The sequence below is a fragment of the Acipenser ruthenus genome, chromosome 25 (genome assembly GCF_902713425.1).
Source record: "Acipenser ruthenus chromosome 25, fAciRut3.2 maternal haplotype, whole genome shotgun sequence".
Taxonomy (NCBI): Eukaryota; Metazoa; Chordata; class Actinopteri; order Acipenseriformes; family Acipenseridae; genus Acipenser; species Acipenser ruthenus.
In genome coordinates, this window is record NC_081213.1 from 8,317,246 (window position 1) to 8,344,218 (window position 26,973).

The window sequence follows — 26,973 nt, forward strand, 5'->3', positions numbered from 1 at the left end:
CGATTTATAGACACTTAGATGATATTGTAAATGGCGATAAATATATTGATAGTGCATATATAGATATTGTGGATAGATTGATAGATCAATATATACTGTAGATAGAATGATGTATTTATAGATACTGTAGGTATTGCATAGTGTTAAAGAGATTGATAGTCTATGTAGATGGATTGATAGATACTGTAGATAGACTGATTATTATTTATTTCTTAGCTGACACCCTTATCCAGGGTGACTTACAATGGTTATCACATTATTTTTACATACAATTACCCATTTATACAGTTGGGTTTTTACTGGAGCAATCTAGGTAAAGTACCTTGCTCAAGGGTACAGCAGCAGTATCCTTCACCTGGGATTGAACCCACGACCCTCCGGTCAAGAGTCCAGAGCCCTAACCACTACTCCACACTGCTGCCCACACTGCTGATAGTAGGGAGATATGGTAGATAGATCAATGATAGACAATGTGTGTGATACTGTAGATCGCTTGATAGCCACTGTAGATGATATTGCATTTAGTGACACTACATAGATTGATACTGTAGATAGATTAATAGTTCTTGTCTGAGAAGGGATCCCTGGCTGTATCCATCAGTGCTAATGCCCTGTCTGTGCTGGTGTGCTGTGAGTAATGGTGCTGTCAATGGGGAGCAGGCTATCATTTCAGCATCACCCCCTCCAGCACTCTGAAGATACCAATTAGCTGAGCGCCCAGAATAGACTAAAACAGTCAAATAAAAAAATTAAAAGATTTCAATTAACAAACTCATTATTATAGTATTTAGTAGGTCTTTATTTGATTTAAACATTATTATTATTATTATTATTATTATTATTATTATTATTATTATTATTATTATTATTAACTGTTTATTATTACCCCACTGTTTATATAATTAAAATAGACTTCATAAAAAGTCTAAAACTCATTTTTTTTTTCTTGTCTAATTGCTAAAACAAATTCCATTTAAAAAACGTAAGTACTTGTAAAACCTAAGAAGTGATGATAATACATATTAGGTAGGATTTACTGAATTAATTTTGTTAATTGTGTGTCCTTCAAACCAAGAGTCAATTCTAATTCTAATTTTTTTTTAAAAAATCCTTAGATTTAAGACATAAAACTATCATCACACATTACATTAAAGACTCATTCAGAAAATATTCAATACAACTATAAGAAACTTAAATAGAGTATAAAACATTTTGGATAATGCATTCTTAAGTGTAGTTATGTCAAGTAAGGATTTTTATACTGTGCTTTAAGTTTCTTTAAGTTTTACCTAATCAACTTTTTTTTAAAAAAATTTGTATTCAAATATATAGTCTCCAGTTTTATCAATAAATGTTAGCCTTTAGGCGTAATTCGGGGGATGACGTAGAGGGCTCTCTCCCGCTTTGCGCTGCTTTTTCTTATCCTATATCCTTTTCTTTAGCCAGTCTTACCTTCCCTCCGTGGCGTCCTGCCCGGTAGCGTCCGCCGATCTCTCCAGGTGGAAGCTGATCCCAGTTCAGCCTCATTTAGTATTTCCAGCCAATCACACAATGCAGCGCTCGCCTCGTCAATTATTAGGGCATGGCCAGCGCTGCTCCACGTATGTTATTGGCTGTCCCTCCTTAGCTGCCTGAGGATGCTGCACTGAGTTGCGAAGGATCTGTTCTTTTGTCCTGTTCGTCCCCTGCCTGTCTCTTGCCCAGCAGCCAGAGGATGCTGCCTGACCCGTCGGGAGCGAGAGTCAGATTTGTTGTATGTTATGTGTCTAAACTTTGCTCTCTCTCACTTTTACGTCACCCAGCAGGCGGAGGATGCTGCCTGACCCGGCGGAAAGTGTTTATATCTAATCCTTTGCTCTTCTCGTGTCTCCCTCTCTACTTCGCCCAGCAGCCAGAGGATGCTGCCTGACCCGACCAGAAGGGAAAACTCTTCGTCCCCCTATCTCGTCCTGCTATCAGTATCTAACCTCAATGTTACTAAGCACCATTCCCAAGCTCCATCCCCAATCTCGCCATCCCTCTCAAACTCGTTTCACTCTTAAACTCTCAAATCTCTCGCCCCTCTCAAGCCTCCTAACCAACCGGAGAAATCCTCTCATCTTGTTTCATTCTTAATATCTCACTCCCAATTTCGCCTCCTCTCAAGCCCTCGAAGGCATCTAGTGAATGAACATTTGCCAAAGCTTCTGTGTCATTACAAGTTGAGTGAGAGGAGCTGAGTTCTGCTCTCACGGGGGGGTCGGGCAAGGTAATGATGTGAACGAACAAACACATCTAGCACCATCTAGATTACCCCTGGACTTTTACAGCATCTCAACCCTCACTGTGCCGAATTATTGTCGCAAATGTATTTTTAAACACTTTGACTATCAGTATATAAGGCCTGGAGCGGTCAGATGTTATTTAGCTGGATGTGAAACGGGTAGAAGCATATGCACAATAGTGAGTGCCTGTCTAGTCGGAGCATCTGTAATTGAGAAAGGTAGACTTCCCAGAAGACAACTACGGATCGGACAACCAGAGACTGGGAAGAAGACAGCTGCAGAGGACTGAGCTGTCTGAGAAAGCGTCCGTGAAACCACACACTAGCACAGCCTGCAGGTAGGTAGTGATCATTCAATATGGAGTGTGTACCGGACACTGGCTGGCTGGTGCTGTACTGTGCTGTCGGTTCAGATATATTTTCAGACACTAGATAGCAGTGTGTCAATGAAACAAATGCAGTTTCTGATCTGACTGACCAAACAGCACAGCTTTCTATCACACAGCACTGGCTCCAGGGTAACATTGGACCGACTTCTCAAGGTCTTTATATCAAAATGCATTAGCACTCATTTTTGTGGCTGTAAAGGCAAAATGTTATACAGCTATTAACCATTAACTTCTGCTAGCCCTTAAAAATCCAAGTTGTGTGTTTGTGTAAAATGCACATTTTTATTTTTATTTCCCCCCAGAAAATGGTGCAAATTGCATTTTGGTATGAAGATCGTAATGCATCGTGCCCCATATCTCTAATATCTGAAGCAGGGATATCTGTATTCTGTACAGACTGAGAGTGGTTGCATGTGTTACTCTGTGGAGGATCTATTATTTAGCACGGTGAATCCCAGTGTTCTTATTTTCCATGCTTCTATATACTGTACTGTTCAACAGAACTAGACAGGCAAATGAAGGGTGTGTCTGTTTAAAATGGAGGCGGTTTAAACTAAGATTTCATCATAGAGAAAAGCAAACTACATGTTTTATATGGCATTATCAAAAGCTGGAAAAGACTTTGCATCGTTAAGCAAGAGAGATGGTGTGGAATATTTCAAGAGAGATGGCATCAGTGTAGATGTTAGTTCCTGAGCTGCTTTCATGGCACAGATATGTTCGTTTCTGAGCCGGCATCAGTGTAGATGCTAGTTTCTGAGCAAAGAAATTACTTCGTACAGCACAGATATACAGCTAGCTTACGTAATTTCCTTGACCAACTTTGGTCTTATTTCCCTAGCGTGATGCATGGTGTGAGACAAAGCATGTTCGTTTCTTCTTCACTTCACCAATGTCAGCAGAAACCCAGATAACAAGAAGTTACATTTAACAACAATGATATGAGTTTTGCTCAATTCTCACAGGCCGCATAGCGCTACACCCACGCATCACAAGGTCGAACGACAAGACTGGGGATTGCAAACTGCTGATGTGCACCAGCTATGCACAGCTTCATTTTAAGACTTCATTATCCTTGCGCTGATTCAGAGCTTACATTAAACAGGAAAATCACACAATGTTTTCAGACAGTTTCAATGATTTCTTTACCATGTAAAGGGACAACATAAACAACGGGTTGCATAATGGAAAGGAACAAATGGCTGATGAAACAAGAACTTGTGACATTTACCTAAAGTTATAGCATGTCACTTTTAACAAAGTTAAGTGGTTTTAGAACCGGTTTTAATTGGTTTGATTATGGTTTGTACATAGGCTCAAAACAGCTTATTAAACAGAAACAAAGGTTTTATCATCCCTCCAAGGTCACAGCTGCACTCTGAGTTATGAAAAGCCAGTCACTCCAACATGGGTGTATTTCAGGCCACAGAGCCAAAGAGCTACAAGGTCAGGGAATATTTCAAGAGAGATGGAGGGATGCTGAATCATTGGAATGCCCAGGTGCCAGGAATTGGACCAGTCTTGCTAAATGAGTCTGTAGGTTTACAAAGAGAATGTGTTCATGCAGCAACAGCAGAGCGCACATTTATTAGAACACCTCGAGATTTCTCATTGATATCTACATACCAACCTGTGAAAAAGGTTAAACCACTTTGTGCTTTAATTAGGCATCTTAAACATCTTTTTAAAAGTCTCATGCATTTTATCATATGTGGCAGTGTGTTCCTTTTCTCTTACTATTTTTACTTAATTACATGTGTGGCCTATTTTGATGATTTTCAGTTCCAGTGGTTTGATTTCATATGGACAACAAATCAAAACTACCAATTTTTTACCAATATGCTTAATTGAAGGTAGCTCTGAAACCCAGGACTGAGTCACAGCAGAGTCTGTAGCTGTACTACTTGGAGAAGTTCAAAAAGCTCCTGGGATATAACAAGTTCTGATTGTTCAAACTCCCGGCTCCTGATCATTTAAATACTTCATTTACAGTAGTTCTGAAACAAAGGACTGTTCGCTGGGTGCAGGACATTTTAACCAAAAAGGTCTGCTTTATGATAATCTGCATTATATACAGATTAATGATGGGAAATCAATACAAATTACACAAAATCCTACTCTTCGTGTTTTTTCCTATTTCATAAAAAAATGTCCTAATTTCTAATATCCTGATGCATTATACATTAGAATAAATACAAAAGTGAAATAGAAAGATTACTTTTAGATGAATTGCTTTCATTTAAAAACCCACCAGACTTTATACGATGCTGTTCTGTACTAGAATGAAATATTGATTGCATGCTGTGATCCTGTATTCAAGGGGAGTCATAATTCACACAACATCAGCATCGCAAGAACTGGGAGGTAGGCTATGAGGAGGCTCTGTGACTCACCATTTGGCACCAGAGGGTTATTTAATGAATTAAAAACAACACAAAACAGCAATGTTGCTCTGTATATTGCCTGTGCATTAGATCAGGGCTGTCCAGAGGGTGGCTTTGGGTCACATGGCCCGTTGAGCTCCACGACGTGGCTCTTTTCATTCAGACAATCGCTAAAGTTCATAATATGGTCTTTTATAAAATGCCACAATGGAGGTAGCAATCTCATTGGCTAGCGGGTGTTCCAGCCTGTGCAGATATGTCACAATACAAGCACAGGTAGCAACTTTTAGAACCACTCTGCCTGATTCACTTATCAACCAATTCACTGGGAGAGGTTGGGGCATTTGATAAGTGCAATAACACACTGGTGTTCAAATATAGTCTAATATCCTCAGGCCTGGGCTGTTTAACGTCACTTGGCTTTGCTTTGTGGTAAACAACACTTTCTTATTAGATCTAGGACATACCTTCAGCAGCTTTCAAGATGTAAGTGGACATGTAAAGAAATAGGTTTTATTGTATTTAACAGTATGGTGGATTTTACAGTGCAATGCCAAAAAGATTTATTTTCATCTCATAAGAATCTTCTGGGAAAGGGGTGTAGAGGAGGCAGCAGCACATCTGTCTGAGTGTCACACTATACATTGTTCCATATATCTTCATATCTTATTTTCATGAAACCTGGTATTAACATTATTTAGCATGTAATTGAGGAGATCAGATTGTGGGTATATAGAGGGGTGTCTGTCTAGCCGTACTTTCCTCCAGCTGCATGTCACACTTACATATTTGCACACATCTGGAGAATCGCTTATCAAACTGGGATTAAACATTTCATTGCCAGTTTTTATTCTATAATATTCTGTACACGCTGTTGACATATGTCTTAGTCATCCACGTTTTCATCTTGCCGATAGCAATGTTACTGACATGCTTGTTTTATTTGCCTTTCTGTAAACTAATCCAACATGAAACACAGTTATCTGATACCTTGATGGCAGAATGCCCCATTTCTTCTTAATGTGACAATAATGACTCTGACAGGTCTGCAGCCCACAGTCTAATAGCTCAATGGATACAAGTACTATGACTTTAAACTGTAATATAATATTTTGCAGTTTGAAATAACTGTGCAGGGGGGATATTTTAAGCTGGAAGGACAGAGCTGAGAAGGGGTGGGGGTGATGGCTAAGGTCCTAAGTAGGAATGGCTATATTTACACTGGACTAGACACGAAGCACATTCTATCTGACCAAAACATCTCCCATGGCAGGAGGTCCGGAATGTCACATAGTGATTTTAAAGAAAAGTTATATTAGAAACATACGTCCCCACCATGGCTGTAAATTCCACATCAGAACTGACAGATAAGCTGATGACCATTATTTATAGGATAGCACAGAACCAGAAGGGGGTGGCTAAATGGAAATCGGACCTAGATCAGGTGTTAGCATCGTGATATTTACAGCATATTGGATTTTTCTAATGTTCTCAAGATATGTGTAAAGATACAAGTGTGAAATACAGACAGAAGGATATGTACAGAGACAGGCACCTTCATATAACCCCAAAATCGGATATGCCCAATCATTTATTAAGCATTTCAACAAGAATAAAAAACTCCAGTATGTATTTAAATTTGAAGTTTTAGTTAATTCTTAAAACCAGGAGTAAAAAGATATCTCGTGTTTTTATTTTGTAGGATGTTCGTGGATATTACTGCACAGATATGGAATCTCTAGCTGGTATTAATGGACTAAGGACAAAGCAATACAATTCAGTGTTCTACAGTTCTGAGGGGCATAGCTGTCCAGACATTCTGTTTCCAGCTTTCAAAACTGAGAATAATAAAATACACCGCTGGCATCTGTTAAGTTTGATTCAATAAGTTCAATAAATGGATCAGCTTGTTTAAAATGTGACGTGATTTACAGAAAGCGGTCAAGTTACTGCCGGCAAATAAGAAAATACATTAAAAAAAATAACGTTCATGTCCGCTAGATGGCAGCACCAAGCATCATTCAGTCTGCGGTTTTCTAGTATGACTCACATACCAAGATCTTTAGTGAGAAAGTAGTCCGAGTGAAGCTATCTGGCAACAAAACTCTCCATTCCCCAATTGTACTGTTTTCCTAGAAAAAGGAGAACATTTCGGGGGACCATTCTGCTTGTGAGATAGCTTGCTGATTAAAATATTTAGCATATTTATAAAGAGGAGGCGATTATCTATTCAGAGATACTGTATTTAGTAAGAGGTCTTGCTGTAAATCATGTGTTGTTTCCAAGCTTTGAACACTACTGCATGTACTGCAGTGTACTATTGCAAAGCCCATTGTTTTTAGACAGCAGTATAGTTTCATGTCGTTTGAAATCCGGTAGAAATATAAAGTGTACTATGATACTAAGTATACTCTATAAGCAGTGTGTACGCTTTAGAGTTTTACTACAGAACTGAACACATAAAAAACACTAGTGCATATAGGTACAATACATTCTATTTGAGCTCGACAGCAATAGCGTGTCCCCTCTATAAGCATTCGTGGGTAGCCTCTCCAACCTCTCTCTGACGTCTCGTTAAATTTAGCTCACGATATTCTAATTTAAAGTTATAAGTTTTTTTACAACCTTTAATTTAAATAAAACCATCTATACTAGTATTATTTGAGAGAAAAAACAGCGGGACAGCTACAGATATGCAGCGTGTTATGAAAACACCAGAACAGCAGCCGCAGCTGGACAGACGTTGCCGTTCTCTTTAAGAACACCTTCTGAAAGAGGCACCTTTCCCCACGCCGGCCAGTGACATGGCAGAGGGCGGGGCTGAGCTGCACTGTTGTGGATGTAAAAAAAAATGGATCACTTCGCAACAGAGCGGTGCATTTAGTTTCGGGAATGCGGGATTAGCTAATGCGATATATGAGGGGAGAGAGTGTAAACGGGTCACCTTCCATCGCTCTCTTCCTACGTTGATTCAGTACCAAGTCCGGTGCACTAAACGGAAGAAGGAATTGCTTTTGTGTTTGTTTATTTGCTTGTTCTGGAAAACACTGCATATGCAGCAGCAGCAAGTCATGTTCATATAGGAAATCAGTCTGCAAAATGTGTCACAGATAGTAACTAGTCTAAGCGTGCAACAAAGCGATTAATGTTATATCATTGGTGCAAGCAGGACATGTAAACACTGTGAAGGCATTGTGTAATATGCAAGGGCGTTCTCCACAGTTTTACAGGGATATGTTGTGATGCAGCTACCGCATGCATACCTGTGTGCACAACCTCAGCGAATAGAACTACCAGCACGGCCAGGTTGGAGGCGAAAGGAGGCTGATTGCACTGCAGCCACTGCAGCTACTCCAGTAGTCGCTGGAACAGCTGGGTACTATTCTCCATTTGTTTTTAGCTACAGTATGGATCTATTACGACTGCTGGTGCCACTACATGACGAATCCAATTTCGCGAAATCTGAGGACGTATAACAGATGCAGTAATCAATAACAAGCAAAAGGGATCGTTTTACGCCGGTGACAGGACTGTGGGTTCATTTGATGTGCCGTGGTGGGAATCCAGATCGGTATATATATGTAAGCACGGGTGGCGTGCCTGCTAGCTGACTGTGTGTGGGAGTCAAGACGGTTCGCCTTGTTGAAATCGGTGTGCGTGTGTTTGTATTTCCAGCTAATAATATTAACACACGCACGCTCTACTGTGCACGAGAGGGAGTGACACAAGTTAAACGCAGCTTTTCATTTTAAAAACTCTTTGGATGGAAGTCGAAAGCCGTATTGATAAACAGCGGACCACAGTCACGGAGTTTCACTGTTTTCAGTTATCAAAGCCGTTCAAAATTTACCGGTAAGTGTACAGATGGGTCATGTTTAAGCTATGTCAAAACGTAAACAAGAATTATACTACTAAAATAGATAGAGCATGTTTTTGAAAATGTATTTTTATTTAAGTTATTTTAAAGCAGACTCCGTTTAAACAAACTAATTTGATGGGTAGGGAAAACAAACGTGGGCATGTGGCTATGTAAATAATCCACAGGTAATATAAGATCCGGGATTCTATGCAATAAAAGTTCGTCTCGTTGCAGAAAGGTGGGCTGCATCAGTGCACAATCGTAGGTTGGACGGTTGAAAATATTTATACAGGACACGCATTAAGTTTGAAACTATATTTTCTTTGACGCCTGCCCTTAGCACCTGCGCTCTGTTTCATTTTCTTGCTGTCAGTTCATCTACAGAATAAAGGATTTGTTCTTTATGCGTTGTTAACCTGCTGAGCTTTGTCACGTTATTGGACTGTATGGTATTCAATACACACCAATGTAGGGCCAATCTGAAAATACTGACACTGATCGACGAAGGCAACGTATTCAAAGTAAAGACGAGATTAAACATGACCAGGAACCTAATGGATTACCCAAGCCCTTGTATCAAAAAAGTTTACCATGGTAAGTATGCACAGTAATTAGGCAGTTTTCCTTTACCATAGTTTACCATAGTATTTACCTTTACAGTCAGTCCCCTAATAGAACAAATGTATACGTTTTAGAGCAAGCTGCTGTTGTATATTCTAAGAAGGAACGTAGAAAAATGTATCTCATTAATGAAACTGATGGCAGAGCCACGGTAATTGTACAGTGCTTGTTGCCAGTACTGCGCTGGAGAGATCGAGGGTCCGATTTGACGCTTCCGTCACCTACAACTATTTGACGCAACTATTGTTGCTGTCACAATAGTTGTAGGTAACAAAATGATACCGTAAATCTTACCCTTCGATACTTAGCTCTCAGATGTGAAGTTTTATAGAAACACACGGTACAGCTAACAAGCAAATTCGTTTTAAAACATTTTACCATTGTTACTCTCAGGAAGACTTAATGTTTCACTTGGGTTAAAGTCTATTACTGGCTGAAAACATGTCAGTCCGGAGGGGAAGCAGTTCATTTTTGACTGGAAAGCAGGGGTGACCTTAAAGCAAGGCTACTGTAGCAACAGATGGCCAATTTTGAAATGCAATTATGTTATTTTGCTTTAACATATGTAAGACCTATAGCAGACGGAAGTGTACAGTTATTTTATTAGCTGGGCGTTTTATATCCCTAATCCCATTGTACCAATCCATTAACTCTTGGTGCATGTACAGTACTGAAGATCCTGGGGATTACATTGCAGCGTCATAATCATGACCTGTTATTAAGCAAAACAAAATGCCGTCCCTGTCTAGTGTGGTAATGAACCACACTCTGTAGTGTAAAGTGGTCACCATTGGTCTATCGCTCTGTAATCCACAAGATTAAAGAGTATGCTTAACCCATGCAAGCCCATACATGTTGAAAAAGGCAAGTGATTGTAGCTAATAAAATCATTCCATACACCTGACCTATTTTCACTGCAAATATGGCTTTTTATTGTGAAGCATAACATCTGATAGTGCCCTAGTTTGAAGAAAGGTCTCTGTTTTCAGGTCTTGTTCTGAGGGAACACAAAGCCACTTTGTGCCTTGGAACTTGGTTTCAGGAGACTAGGTTTCAGGCCACTGCATGGCACACCAGGGGAGACTTGGGGTTTGATACAGCAAAGTTGCCTCAAACTAAGTCTCCCGGTCTCCTGGAACCAGGTTTCAAGCCACTGCTCCTGAAAAAGTGGCTTTGTGCTCCCTCAGCTAACACAAGAAATGTGTTACACATGCACTTCCTGAGTCATCTCACCTCAGCAGTGTCTTCTGGTTCAAAGCATGTTACTGGCTGAAAAGCATGTCAGTCAATAGGAAAAGCAGCTGGTTGGACATTTTTGAAAGGACTAAGAAAGTGCAACACTATCGAAAAGCATAACTTGCAAACTGAGATTGTTTTCGCCTAGTGTGGAACCGGATGTAAAGTTTTAAAACGGAAATGCTGTTTTACTGTAACATGTTTTTCAATAGAGGTCTATGTAACACAATGGAAGTGCATGATGGGTAAGAAGTCACGATTTCTGTGAAATGTACCCATTGCCGTGTAATATAAGAACAGTGTAAATATAATATTTTTATCAAAAATAAATACAGCAAATGTTTGGGTGATTGCCACACTACCTGTTACACTGCATTTAGGAACCTGGAAGACAGTTTAGTTTGCTTCCGGTAAATTATTTAACACACTGCATAGAGCTGCACGATTTCTTTAAAATGTCTTCAACGAAAAAGACACCAGGTGCATCAAAGATTGGAAATATTTCTTCTAAAGATCGCTCAGTCCAGTACAAGGGGACATTTCACGTCTGTTGATATTTTTACATTTATTTGTGTTTTTTTTTTGTTTGATAATTCACTGATGGTGAAAATAGAATGTCTTTAAAAGGTGGACATAAAAAATGTAATCTTTTTTTTATGGAGTTCATGTGGTTAAAATGAAACAAGTCTTTTTGCTTTGCTTTCACTTTCTCTGTTGACTCTCAGTTTGTGCCAAGGAACACATACCAGCTGTAAACACGTGTAATTAAAAATTTGTAACTGCATTTATTTTCTTAAAGCTACAGTATAGTGAAGCCACTTACAAAAAATAAATCCAAGCAAACCACCCCAAATGAAACGGAGCTTTAAGGATAAGTAGCTAAGAGAACCCCTTCTTTGCGTCTGTGTCCCTTACCCTTTTTATAATGTTTGCAATTATTCAAATAGTTTCTTTATTATTTCTTGATATCAAAGTGTGTGTTTCATTGACTCTGAGTTCAGGAGCTGCTCTTCATGTTTTGTTGCCTGCCATAGACATCTGTAAGATGGGCTAGATCAGCCAAAGTGAGCGCCAGCGCCATCTAGTGCACCACAGTGTATTGCCAGCAAAACAAAAGGAAACTGTAGCCAAAGTGGCAGATCACTAGATAGCTGTGTCACATATATCTATGGCCAGCAACCAGAACTGAAAAGCAGCTCTTGAATTCTCAGGGAAAAAAAAAAATAATAATACAGTAGTTGGGTAATTGCAATAACCACTCTGAATGATTTTAGTTCAAACATCATTTAAAGGTAAGGGAACAGATAAAAAGCCACTTTTTATATGCTGTACTGAAGTGTCATATTTATGTTGATCCTATTTTACGAACTACCATCCAAAAATGTTAATATTAGCTAATAAGTAAGCTACAGATACATGTACAGTAGTTAACACTGACATTTACTAAAAATAATACATTCAATAAGTGCACCTTTTAAAATCAGGCATGACTGGCATTTTAAAATGAAATAAAGAAGGCATTTGTTATTTCTCCCCTGCCGTTAAAGCAGTCCTAAACAAGGTTTTAAAATCCATGTTCTTACTAGCATTGGCAGCATTATGACAGGCCCCCATTCCCTTCTGTTGCTGGTTTTTCGCTAGGTTTTTTGAGTGACAGATTTTCAAGTACAATGCAAATCTTTCTTCCTGGTATCATCACTTTTCTGTGTGGTAGGTCACATGGCTGATTGCAGCAAGATCATTGGAGGGAAACTAAGCTGCAGCACAGGAAGTGATTTTTTTTAAAACCAGGAAACAGTTACAACTTTTTGCTGTCTTAAAAATATCTGAATAACATAATTGAAGTTAAAAAAAACAAGCAAAACTGGAGAAAAGGAGGACCAGTAATAATATTGGCAAGTGCTCAAGAAATAAGATTTTAAAACCTTGGTTAGCACGCCTTAAAATTGAGAGTTATTTTTCTCAAATGGAACCCTGCTGACCTTGAAGATCCTTACCAGCCCTTGTGAGTCATTTTTTAACACAATTGCTGCCTAGCAGACTCAGTAACTCATGATACAGAGAATATTTATACTGAGAAGAGCTAGTGTGAATTACTCTAAAAGAAGGCAGGCTGTGCCAGGGAATCTACTGTATACACACAGGTCTGTAACAATTGCACTCCTGTTGCCACTCAGGTAAAAGGCTTAAATAAGTAACCGTTTTTGTATCAACAAGAGTCATAAACACACAGCTATAAATACTTGCTTTACCAGCTTGACAAGTACTGTGGGATGTTCAGGAATAGGTCTACCCTGAAGGGACAGACGAGCCCAGCTTCATAAATAGCCCATACTGGCATTTATCTTGCAACTCTGATTGGAAGTAAGCGTTCGCGAATCTGGACTTCTCTTTAGCTGGATGTGTCGGTATATCTATCTATCTGTTCATCTATGTGTCTGTGATATATCACTTTGTATGCTGATCTTGCCTGTCTCTCTGCCTGTCGTGTTATTCCTGGGCTCTGCAAACTGCTTCGTTTTGGGATGATGTTCTGGGATAGGAAAAATCCACTATTGGGAAGTTACTTTTAAAAAGTAATCCATTGCAGTTACAAGTTACTGAAAAATGTAATCAGATTACACTTGCATGAAACGTGTTGCATCCAGCACTGGAAATAGCTTAGTTATAAGTGCAGAGTAGAAACCAAGGGAGGTTATGGGGAGGTTATGCAGAATAACACACTGGTGAGACCACACACATGAATATTGCATTCGGTTTTGATTATCCTCATTGCAAAAATGGCCTTGGAATGAATTATGAGAACAGCAACCAGACTAATCCCTGGTCTAAAGAGTATTGAAGAATCTGCATCAGTTAGCCGAGAACAAAGCAAGGGTGGAGAGATTGGATTGAAGTTCTCAAATCCTAAAAGGAGTTGACAAAGTTCATTCTAGTGAGTGGATGAAATAGAGTACCAAGCCAAGTTGCTGAATCATATAATCCTTTCAGAATTGATTAGACAAAGTTCAGCAGTCAGCTGCTAGGAACTGAACAAGCACTGATGGGCTCAATGCCTCCTGTCTTTCATATACTGGACTATACTGCAGCCTAACAGACCGATTCTAGTACAGCAATTACACGGGGAATGGAAATGGCACCTTGTTTCAGCTGAGTGAGTCACACCAACCTGAGCTTCTCTACACAGTGTAGAGATGACAAGCCTACCTGTCACTAATGTATAATTCACTTTTCTGAGTTCTGTTGCTATAATATTGAGAGGCCCTTTTCTCTCTATCTGCCTCTGATGAGCTTTGAGCTCTTTGTTCTGTCTGTGCTTTCTGGGTCCAGGAAAATAATGCAGCACTGTGACCTTTCAGCACTTGCTGGCCCCTCCAGTACTCAAACCAACGGCAAAAAAAAACCAAAAAAACTTTAGGTCTAGTCTCCTGAAGGGCCTTATTCAATTAACGTTTAGCTCGGAAAAAGTGTTTTTAGAGAAATCCGGATTCCTACAATAAACTGAGCAGGTTTAGATCCGTTGGAATTCGTTTTCTTGTTTTTGATTCTTTGCTTTGGTATTAATTCCGTTGATTAAAAGTGGCTGTTGCTCCCTGGTCCCTAATTAACTTCCTGCTTCACCCTAGTGTTCAAAAGCCTTGGGCAGAATCTCGTTAAAGGTGGTGCAGTGATGACATTGCTAGTGCTAATATGAGACAAGATAATGGATTGTAAAGCTGTGGATAGCACGCCTTTAAAGGTAATTTTGCTAATGCTAATAACATGCAAGAAAATAGTTTTTAAAATGTTGGTAAGCAGTCCTTTACAAGGAGGCTAGGGCTAATGTTACCAGTGCTAAAGAAATATAAAAGAAAGGATTTTGCAGTCTTAGTAAGCACTTCTTTAAAGGCAGATCACTGATAACGTTGCTAGTGCTAATACGATGTAAGAAATGGATTTCAATGCTTTGTTGAGCTCTCCTTTAAAGGGGGATCAGTGATAACATTGTTAGGTCTAGTAAAATGTAAGAACATGGATTTAAAAGCTTTGGTAAGCACTCTATCTGAATGGCTGACCTTGAAGTTAAGATATTAATGCAGAGTATCGAGTGTCATTTTGGATCTTTTAGGAAATGTCAGTATTCGAAAAACTGGAGGCTGGAGAGACAATTAGCTCACAAAAGCCCTGTCAATAACCAACTGTTAAAAACTGCATCTCTGATGCAAAGATAAACAGTGGATATAGATCATTTACTCAATGATTGATTGCTTGGGAATTCAGGATTAACTAAAATAGAATCTCGGTGAAAAAATCAATAGTTTAACTAAGGAATGCAGTGAATTATTCATTGGGAGAATGTAATGCAATCTAAAGTCATGTTCAGTGCATTGACACTCGTACAGGTACATTATATGTTTACTGCTTCTGAAACAAGCTCCCCTTTGACTCAATAATTCAGAGGTCCTGGGACTCATCAGTGGGTCACGTGGGACCTACAGCGACCTTGCTATTAACTCCGCAGCGCCCCCCCCCCCCCCCCAGCACCCCCACACAGCTTCAGCGAGAGCAGATTAAAAGCTCTTCTAACCACGAATGCAGAGGAGCCCGCTGTTTTGCATAGTAGTTAAGAAGCCCGCTTATGAGGTTGTCGGTTTGTGCCCAGCCTGCGCCCTGGCACACTATCTGTCTGGTATTTTCACAACAACGCACACCTTGAAGTTTCAAATAGAACAGCCCATTCCAGAAACCTGAGATGTGTATGAAAACAAAAGCTCTTTCAATGTAGACCTTTTTGATAAATGTTTGACTAAGCAGCAAAAAGCAGTTCCACAATGGATTCAAGAAAACAAACTGATTATTTATTTTATTTTGGTTGCAATAACTCTTTGTTTTTTTGTTTTTTGTTGGTGCTGTTTAAAAGCAGATCAGTATATTCAGCATTACTAAATGGTAAGTTCTGTTTTAGCAATGCAGAGTTTCAATACAGAATTTCTGAATATCATTTTTACCCTTGGAAGAAGTCGACCCCTAATTGTGCTACAGTAAGTGAAGGTACATTTCCGTTTACTGCAGTTACTGGACATGTTTACAAATACTAGCAACCCTAGTACAGATTGCTTGAATTTGGTTTAAATTTCTATATTTTGTTGTCTTTAAGACACAAGAAAAAATCAGCTTGACATTTTAAACTTAAATCTCAGTCCTGAGCTGAACACCCCCTCGCTGTGCCATTCAGTCCCGGGCCCCTCTCTAGCACAGGCTGCCCTCCCTGCTGTGGGTTCTGCCATTTGGATATCACTACTGTCTACTAGGGGCTAGTTTAAGAGAACCCAACCCATTGCACTTGTGACCTGAGCTGGCAAAATAAATCTGAGGCTCGTGAATTAGCCTCGGATCCACTCATTTCGTTATTAAATTGGACAGTTTCCGAAGCTGCGTGTTATTGCTCATTCCAGCTCGAAGCTGCGGTGTCTGAATAAGGGTGCATTGTACAGAGCTTCCAGCCAGTGGGAACGAAGGCAAGAATCCTGTTTGGATCAGTGAGGAGGAAGGAGGGGGCTTCGTCTAACCTGGGAAACTGGAGCAGGTAGAGCTATCTGAAAGCGGCTATTGTGTCGAGCTGGCACTGGGAACAGTAATGTTTCCTGTACTGGCTGCTCAGCCTCTGTTTATTTTGTTAACCAGCATGCAGGCGATGCATTGGATCCGAATATGAAGACCTGTAATAATCTGCCTTGAATGTACGTATGTATTTCAGGTATCGCTTTAGTCTGTGTAAAAGCTTTTTCTCCAGGGGTTGAACAATTTCTTAATGAATTCCTTTCATACATTGGAACAGTTGTACATTTCCGTTATGCTAGTCTTGCATGTTTGGTGTTGGAAGTGGCACACGCTACAGCAAAAATGTGTTCTCTCTTAAATAAAGAGTGTTCCTGATACCATGTTAACGGTAGCTCTCAGTTTTCATGCCTTCGTTTCAGTTACACTTGCTGTTCCGTGGTCATGTCACCTCATGTGTTCAGAGACAAAGCATGCCTGTCAATTGGAGAAGCTGCTGTTTGGTTGATGACAAGAACAAGAACAAGAAGAGTGTGTTGAAGGGTGTGGTCAGTTTTACTCGTGAAATGACATCAGTGGGAGGCGGTTGGTAACTTGTTCAAGGTGATCTAAGATAATACCACTGTTTGGAACTTGAGAGCTCAATTAGAACAAAAGTTATTGTCCAAAGGTTATTCCAGGTTGCATTTTGGGCTTCAAAATTGTGACTTTATATCTCAGAAACTAAAGAGCACAAAGGCAAAACAACCTAGAATGGGTCCATTTCTAAATCCCATGTTTTGTGTAATTCATTTGTTCAAGGTTTCATTTGGATTTGGTTGATCTGAATTATTGATTTCACAAGGAATAACCCACAGCATGACTGTAGAGACTCGATATAAGCGGTATATAGAATATTGCATAGGCTGCTGTTTGATACAAGCTGATATCCGCCACTGTGACCATAAAGAATAAGTAGCAGGGTTCCGGAAAATATAGCGTTACCCGTCCCCACGTGTTGCTACAACTGTTTAAATAGCGTACCTGTCATTTTTCTTTTCACTGTTAACATCCTGACAACTTTTTACACTTATAACTTTAAAGTCTGTTTCAAAACTATTTTCAAAACGTCCGCTCTAGTGCACTCATGCTAGTGCAAGGATTATTGCCCGCATTGTCAAACAGGTAACACAGCAATACCATGATGTGGTACGGAACAGAAAAGCCAGAGCACCTGTTGTTATGTTTTTTTTATTCTTCCTGCAGTGATTTAGAGGACAGATCTCAAACCCCAGTGCACTCGAGCAGACATTTTAAAAATAACTTTGAAGTTATAAATGTAAAGAGTTGTCAGGATTTTAACAATGAAAAGAAAAATTACAGGCACGCTATTTAAACAGTTGTAGCAACACATGGGGATGTTCAGAGCTATATATAACAAGAGTAGACTTTATAAATACATTTTTTTAACTGGGTTCTGTTTTGTCTCCTGTAGCCCTGAGAGCAGAACTGGGAAGGACTTTGGAGAATGAAGCCTTCTGGGAACGATGCCACCGAAGCTGCTTTTCCTGGCACTTGTAGGATCCTCTGATTGCAAGAACCACGAGTGTGACAGAGTGACTCCGAGTCCAATTCTCTGACTGACTGCAGTTCCACGGAGTGGTAATTTGCTTGGAAAATGGCTAAAAAGTCCAGGACAATCACTAAAGTGCACCTCGTCTTCAAGATCACTTAAGAGTTTTGAGGATTATCCTCGCCGTTGAGAGTCGTGGAAAGTGGGCACCCTGGAGAAACCCATGCAGGCTCGGAAGAAATACATCCTTCTAGCTTTCTGTGCCTCCTGGCTCCTGGTGTTCTACTTTGGAGGGGCCCAGATCCGGCTCCTGAACTACGTGTCGCGGAGGAAGAGCGAGGAGGTGAGACCGTGGCCCCTGTGGGTAGACAGGCATGCCCTGCAGGGCTACGCTCCTCTCCATGAACTCCAGAACGATGGGGCTTCCCACCAGGGCTCCCCTAAATCCAAAAGCGAGACCAGGACCAACATCTACAAGAACAGCAGGTGCCGGATGGAAACCTGCTTTGATTTCTCCAAATGCGAAAAGTTTGGATTCAAAGTGTACGTCTACCCCTTGGAGAAAGGGGACCGCGTGTCGGAGAGCTATCAGAAGATCATCACCTCCATCGTGGAGTCCAGATACTACACCCCCAACCCCCAGGAGGCCTGCTTGTTCGTCCTGAACATCGACACTCTGGACCGGGACCAGCTGTCCGTGCAGTATGTCCACAACGTCAACGAGAGAATACGAGGCTTCCCTCTGTGGAACGATGGGAGAAACCATCTTGTTTTTAACCTGTACTCAGGCACGTGGCCCAACTACACCGAGGACCTTGGGCTTGACTTGGGGCAGGCCATTCTTGCCAAGGCCAGCTTCTATGTGGAACACTTTAGGCCGGGGTTTGATATTTCCATCCCCCTGTTTTCCAAAGAGCACCCCCAGAAAGGTGGGGAGAGAGGCTGGCTTGTCTATAACAACGTCCCCCCTCGTCGAAAATATCTGCTAGTTTTTAAAGGGAAGCGGTACCTGACCGGGATTGGGTCAGACACCAGGAATGCCTTACACCACATCCACAATGGGAAGGATATTATTTCCCTCACCACCTGCAAGCACGGGAAGGACTGGGAGAAACACAAAGACAGCCGGTGTGATTGGGACAACAAGGAATACGAACAGTAAGTCATGATGTTTTTTTTTTTGTTTGTTTGTTTTTAAATATTTTCTTGCAAGGATTGTCTCTTTACCAAGTGTGATATCTTTTAATAGGATCAGCTGAATATGTACATTAGCGTGCATGTTTATTAGAACACCCCGTTGCTTGTGTAGTTTTGATTTGCTGTGCAGATGAAATCAAACCACTGTGACTGAAAATCTTGGAAGATTGTCAAAGTAGAGAAATCAGTGATTGTCTAATTTATTTGATGACTTTAATAGGCCACGCATGCAATTCATTTAAAATAATAAGAGAAAAAGAACACACAGTCACAAATGATAAAAGGCGTGAGACGTTTTAGAAGTTGTGCCTAATTAAAACATAAAGTGGTCTAACATTTTCACACATCAGTGCCTATTGTTTCTATATCACTGATTACTGACCAGGAAATTCTCACATCCTAAGGTTTCCATGTAGGTAGGTATTGTGGCAGATTGGATCGCTGCCTGAAAGAAATGTGTTGGGGGTTGGCAGGGACAGGGTTAATTTCTGTCCCTGCCAGGGAAGTGTGGGGGTGTGGCTGTGTTCGCACATCCTGGTAAACAGCTTAGCTGTCCAGTTTTGTTAGTTTAAGGACTGTGAAAAGTTTAGGTAGTACTCCATGTGTGAGTTAGGTTTTTGTTAGTTTTTTAGTTTGCTTTTATTTCTGTAAAATGATAAATTTGCATGAAAGTGCTTAAAAACATCAATTTCTGGGTCTGCTTCAAAAGGGCTATTTAACCTTTAAATTAAAAGTATATAAAGGATATAAATGACACATCTTGAGGTGTAATGAATTTGCACACTGCTGTATATAAAATCCACATGCTTACAAGACCACAAGGTAGTGGAACAGGAGGTAAAGAAACAGACCATTCAGCCTCGAGGAGCTCGTAACACAGGGATCCGGAAACACTGTGTTCTATTCTTTTAGTTGATTCTGATTGGGTGGGGGATATTGTATTCATTGTTTTAATTACTGCATGTATGTAAAGGCGGTCTGCAGATTAAACACTGTTTGTAACTTCAGGGTAATTCGTTAGAAGACCTGTGTTTCTCCCCAGTCAAACAATTTGTACAGCAAATGAAATGCATTATTTTAAGTAATGTGGCACAACTTTTCCTTCTTAAATCAGCATTATGGAAATTCTCTTGTACCTTTTTCACAGACATCAAGGAACAGAAACTAAAAACTAAGGTTTTGGTTTTTTTTTTTTTTTTTTTAAAAGTACAGTACAGGTGAATGTTTCTATTCCCTGAGCTGTAGAATTTGTTAGTCTAGTTTAACATGGGCCAATTGACTGCATGCAATTCCACCTGCCAGTGAGAACAACCTAACCTGCCAATTCTGTGCTTTTTATAATCAGACCTGAGACATGTTGTGGAGCCTTCAAAATGAATCATTTAGCAGCTACTTCTGTTGATCAAACATTTGTATCTTGATCCGCATCAAGCAGTATACAAACTTCTTTTAGCGTTGCAGTGTGCCATTACTTTTACACAAACGATGCCGACAATGTGCTATTCATTGTATTGTGAGAACAGGTGCCGCTGCCCAGTGTAAGGGAGGGGTGTGTTTTTCACCACATTCTCAATGCACTTCAGTCTGCTCTAGGGGGCAGCTTCTTCACTGCCAGTATACCTCAATGGCCAGGTTTATAAGAACAGGCGACAAGCTTGGGAATGAGAAAAGGCCATTCGGCCCATCAAGGCTCATCTCTTGTCAGCACACCACTCCCCTACTGGGGGAGAGGGAACTAATTTAAAAGCATAGAATCAAGTCCCTTTTTTAAACATGTTCCCAGTGTTTTAGATCCTACTACTTCACCTGGTAGGCTACTTCATGCATTTATAACTGTGTAAAAAAAAAAAAAAGTTCTTCCTACCTTCTGATCTAAACTTACTCAGCTTTCATTTATGCCCTCTTGTTCTTCTCTCTGAATTTGAAGTCGTGTCTTGGGTTAACTCTATCTCTACCTTTTTTATGATTTTAAAGACTTCAATCAAGTCCCCTCTTTCCCTTCTTTTTTCCAGGCTGAAGAGATGTCATTCTTTGAACCTGTCCTTGTAGCTCATGTCATTAAGTCCTGGGATCAGCCTTGCTGCCCTTCTCTGTAACTTTGAGTGATGTTTTTTTTTTTAGTGAGGTGACTGAATGTATTGTAAGGAAAAACAAATATTTATTAGGGCTGTCAAACGAGTAAAATAAATAATATCGTGACGTCATTCAGGTTTGTTTATTCTTTTATTCTTTATTCTTTCTTTGTATTACCTATAAGATCTTATATGGTCTTGGACCTTATCTTCAAGATCTGTTGATCCCATATGTCCCTGGTTGTTCCCTGAGATCGGAAAATGCTAATCATGTGACAGTCCCTAAAATTCGTATTATAATAATAATAATAATAATCCAAAAAATAACCCATCATAAAAAAAAAATGTTGTTCTATTTCTGGATTAATATTGTTGCCCCTTTATAGTTTTATATTAATTTACACAGAATTATACAGAACAATTCCAGCATTTGCTGTTAAATTGTTTGAACCAACTGTTAAGTCACAATGGTGTCAGTTTAACGTTCGCCTTAATGCATTTCAAATTGTACTGTGTTTTCTTATCAGTTTCCTTTGAAAGGGTATCCTTTTAATGATTTGCATTGCCGTTTAAATATATATATATATTAATAACTTAAAATTGTCTAAATAAAACAAAGCGTTAATTGAATAACAGTTATATTCTGTTTAATTGTAACTACTATTATATATATCTCATACTTGGCTTGATTCATGGGCTTGCAGCGATCCTGAATTTCTAAAAGTGAAGCTGACAGGTTTCATTTGTTTTGTTCAAAGTGTATTTTGAGAAGTGAAAGCGTGTTTCACACACAGGTGGGTCGTCAGATTAAATTTACGTTTGTGATACTGAAAGTTTCAATTTGACAGTAGATCCATCAAAGTTTAAAAATAAATAAATAAACTTCCATTCACAAGTCCTTTTTTAGTACTCATTGTGTTACATGCGCTCGAGTGTATTAAAATGATGATGCAGGGAATAACCTACGGTGTGCTAAGAGGGTCAAGACAGAGGAGTACGATTAATGTGCGTTAAAAAAATCTCCAAAGAAATGAAACGCAGGTGTCAGAGTCAATGTGACTTCAGGGTCCCCAGCAAAGTTCGGCCTCTTTGCACAGCGCGGTCCAAGCTGTGTGACTCATCCTGAGCTCCCAGCGGCAGCTCTTTAACTGGATGAACCGCTCGGGGGACCCCCTCCAGACAGACGTACTCCCTTCATTCACCTTACATGTCAAACCGCAACTTGGTTCCTTTTCATAAACCCCCTCGTCTGCATTCTTAATATAGTTATTTGCTACGCAGACCAAATCTATTTTACAACTTGTATCTGCTAAATTCAGTTTCCATCAATAATATGAACCCTTTCTTTGTTAATTTCTTTTGAACAATTATTTATTAATTTTCCATTTTTGTCCCAATTTTGAAATGTCCAATTATCATTCAGCCTGGCTCACCACTGCAACCCCTGAACTAACTCGGGAGAGATCAGGACAAGCACACGTGTCCTTCCGAAACGAGTGTCATCAGCTTTTTTTTTTTTTTTTTTTCACTCTGCAAGCCCGCTGTGCAGCCATATCCAAAACTAACCCCTACCCCCACCCCTACCCCTACCCCTACCCCCACCCCTACCCCTACCCCTACCCCCACCCCTACCCCTACCCCCACCCCTACCCCTACCCCTACCCCTACCCCACCCAGGCAGCACTTGGCCAATTGTGCACCTCCCCCTACGAATTCCCTTCCACGGTCGGCAGTGGCATAGCTTGGATTCGAACCGGCAATCTCCAACCTATAGAGCATATCCTGCACTCCGGGTGGAGTGCCTTTACCGGATACGCCACTCGGGAGCCCCACTTCTTTGATAATTTCTAATCCTACAGTACAAGTATTGTTAGTGTAAAACAAATACCTATTGCACTTCTAATACATAAGAAACAAGTGAAAGAGCGATTGTCTGAACTTTCACAGGTCTCTTCAGTGTGTGTAGAGGACTTCTGCAGAAACATATTGGTGAGAATCTTAGAAACACCCGTCACACAGAGACTCTGGAAACAGGCAGTGATTGCAGCAGTGGGTTCTGAAAAGGAGAGTCCAGGCGGGAGGACTGGGGAACTAGGCTCTGCTTTTCCAAAGAGTTGCTGGATTTCAGGGTCTCCTTTCAAAGTGATGAACAAAACAAACCCATCCGCAGCACACCTTAAGCTTGAACTAGACAGCTAAAACTTCAGTGCTAGTTAGCCTTCTTCTGTTAATTTTTTAAATGCCTGAAGTTTATTATTGTTGTGTATAAATACTAAGTTAATATTCCTTTTTTCTAACTTGTTTTATTGCAGGGGGTGTCCAAGGGACAAAATGCTGGAAAATTCTGCTTGCCCCCTCCCCGTCGCACAAAACACACACAAACAAGTAGAATATAACTTTCAGGGGTTTGGTTCTGCAGTGAATAAAATCAATCAATTACTGATTAACAGGGGCAGATCTAGCCTTGCAGCTTGACTGGTTCATTAAATTTTTCAGGATACACAAAAGGTTCCCTGTGACCCCACCTCAACAAATTTAAAACATACTTTAAGGAAATGTTCCTTCCAGTGGAGTTTGGAACACATTTGCTTTTAAATTTAAGTAACATACTAAGAGTACAACTATAATAAGTGATGCTTGGGAGTTATTTAAATATAAAAATAGCTTCTGCCTGTTTTTTCCACTCTTTAAGCTGAATTTTAGTTTGTTGCATCAAAGATACGAAATACGTTTTTTCTTTTGTTTATTTCTATTATATACTTATTATTTTAACAGTGTACAACATTTTACAACTATTTGTCCTCATCTACATGTTGTCCCATGATGGCTAGCTGGAGCACTGCTGCAGCAGGGTGATCCTCGTTTCATACCCTGATGGCTTTTATTATTTTTTTTATTTTGGTAGGGCAACATTCTTTCCCTGCACTACTCTCACTGAAAAATAAATGCATACATTAATTAATACATAAACACTGTTGCCATGAGATTTACAGTCCGTATTTTATTTTAAAATAATACAATATTGTACAGATAATCTCATAAGTGTTTAATTTCTATCATTATAAACATATTTGTCAATCTTCATTATGTTTTTTGCCAGGGAAAGTTTGTCATGAAATGCTTCTGAACAGTAAACTTCACGTTGTTTTTAAACAGCCCAACAAGTACACGCTTGTCCAAATAGTTGACTCAGAAATCATTTTATAAATAACACAACACAATTTTCTCTAATCCGCTAATACTTTAATGACTATGACTGGATTTTATTGTAACTTTACTAGATTGCTGCATTTAAATATGTTCTAGACTTTTCAGTTTTCAGAAACTTGAGTGGCTCTCTAGAAATATACCAGGAGTGTTTTTCTAGCAGAAACATAGGAAAAACAAATAAATAAAAACTATTTCTCCAACGGGCAAAGTATAACGGCAAAACTTGTTGTCCCTCACACACATGTTGTCGTCCCGGGCATTGGGTGATATGAATTGCTCACCCCTGGTCTAGGGTGTCAGGATACCGTGGGAAGCCAGGATGGGACTGGTTATAATTGTGTTAATTACCGCGATAAATCAGGAGTTTACTTTTTCATTGCAAATGCACATGATAGTTTAAACGGTAAACGACTGTTTGAACTTAGTCCAGTGTGTTACCAAAGTACTTCACTCCACGGACAAAAAACACTGTGGTCGTTAGTTTTTTGTTGATGTCTTCACTCTTAAACTTTTAGTGCATACAACATTATTGTATATTAAAAAGACAGAGAAGAGATATTGAATAAGAAATAACTGGACTACACTGTACACTTACTACCATGGTAACACTGAGGCTAATTAGGCAACATTCAAACACTTGGCTAATGTTTAACATTTAAACTGTAAACAAAACCCCTCGTTCTTGTACAGAAATGAATCTTACTTTACTAAGCTCTTTGTCTAAACCTTTGATTATGGGGCCCATTGATAAGGAGCAGCAGGCTTTCTTAATCCATTGCAGATCAGTCGGGTCTGTCCTGGTGTGTGACTGATCATAAAACATCTTCGTCCTCTCCAGAATGTCAGAGAGTTCAGGCCGAGGAGAGCGGGATTAGGATCAGCCGGTTTAGGTTTATTCACCCGAACTGTCCCCCGGCTCAACACAAGCTCCTGCCTGCTTGCTTTACTTGCATCGCTCAGACAGTGATCTTCCATTTCAGTTTTATTTTGCGGGTTGTACAACGACTGTCGTGGGTCTGTGGGTTTTAATGCTAATTTGCAGGTCTGGCCTGGGGAATGCGGTCTGCACTTGTGCATATTTGCTCAGTTTAAGGTCTTTGCATCCGTTTATTTAGAGTGAGCACTATCTTTTAAATGACTCAAGTCTTCAGTCTGTTTAGCATGATGAGATGATAACAGATGATCTTGTCCTTAACATGAATGGAAAGCCAGGACATGTTTTTTGAAAATAAGCTGTTTTTAAAGGCCTTTGACTTATTTTATATCGCTCAAAATGGTGACAAGAAACAGAGTTAACGTCATCAGGCGCTCATCTGACAAAACAAGCTGTTGAAACAATCAATCTACCTCTTTTGCTGTAGAATATAGCACCACTGTACTGATTACAATAGTTTTATGTAGTACAATTTCTTTAGTGCTGGCCATGTACATGGTATACATTAAAACATAAGAAAGCTATTTACACAGTGTTCTGTATGCTATACTGTGCAATTTTATACATCAGCATTTCCATACTGTACAGCGACTTCCTGACATGTAAACTTTCTAATCTGCTTTTATTTCCCCAGAGTGTTATTAGTGGGAATCACTGGCACGATTCATAAATTGATTCATATCAAGCAGAGTGTGATGATAAACCAAAGTGATATTATCAGTCGCTTGTCCCTATTGACTCCCATAGTCTGGCGGGGATATTTCAGTGCTGTGATAAGCGGAGGGTGTCATTAACAGGAGTGATATGGGTTGACTGTATTGCTTGAGGTGCAGGTTTGTTTGCAGTTCAGTGGTATTCAGGAGAGCCTGGCTGCTGCTGCCCTGCAGTCCCTGATCCTGCTCATCGTTCAGTAACTATGGTTTGTTACAGATTAACTCCGTCCGAGACTGACCCTGCCAGAGCTTCTCAATCTGCAAACGCAGCCCTGTTAGTGCCTTCTTTCAGTCACAGCACTGAATCGAAACTCTGTTTCGTTTAATTGTCTTCTAAAAATTGTATTGGGTTATTTAGTCAATTTTCATTGGAAAGTGGGAGAGTATTGCTGAAGAGAATACTGCAGCTGAGATAGGTGATAGATTGTGATGTCACCGTTTGGAATTTACTTTGAAGTTCTATAGAATTGTAGAAGTGCCTCGGGTATGATTTTTTTTTTTTTTTTTTTCCCAAGCAGATGACCTCAACCGTACCGATTTTTTTATTGAGACTAAAGCACTCAATAAAGAAACTCAAGGTACAGTTGATGCCATGCTGGTTGTATCAAAACCTCTGGGCTGATCCTGTTTAGCGTCACATCACTGTCAAACACAATTCTTGCAGTTTTTTTTTTAATACGGTTATTTTCACAATGCATTTATTATGTTACTTTGCAATGCATTGAAATGCAGTTGGAACAGTAGGTTTGTAATGGAATAGGATGTGTATTTAATTTGTTTTCTAGCAAACCCGCATGTGATGTAATCGAAGGAAACAAGCCACAGTGAGTCATATTGTATTTTGAGAATGGCTGATTGTATTTATTTTTAACAAATAAATTCATACAATCCATTTAAAGTAAGATATGACAGTAGATGCCACCACAGGCTGCAAAAGCTGCAAGAATTTCCATCTTCAGAATATATGCTCCACATGTTTGAATGCTGTGTTGCTACAGGGCTAGA

At 39.8% G+C, this 26,973-nt stretch overlaps 1 protein-coding gene across 2 annotated transcripts in view; it reads left to right on the top strand.

Moving 5' to 3' along the window:
• Window positions 1-7,856: 7,856 nt before the first annotated feature.
• The window catches only part of LOC117414200 (exostosin-1c-like), a 101,876-nt gene continuing 82,759 nt past the window's right edge, over window positions 7,857-26,973 (top strand). The window contains exons 1-2 of one of the 2 annotated variants that reach the window (XM_058999340.1): window positions 7,857-8,888; window positions 17,765-19,000. In XM_058999340.1, the coding sequence (XP_058855323.1) occupies window positions 18,066-19,000 (935 nt within the window). In that variant the 5' untranslated portion in view covers window positions 7,857-8,888; window positions 17,765-18,065. Of the gene's footprint in view, window positions 8,889-8,932; window positions 9,490-17,764; window positions 19,001-26,973 lie in introns of those variants that run through there. The other variant, XM_058999341.1, reaches the window with a different exon arrangement.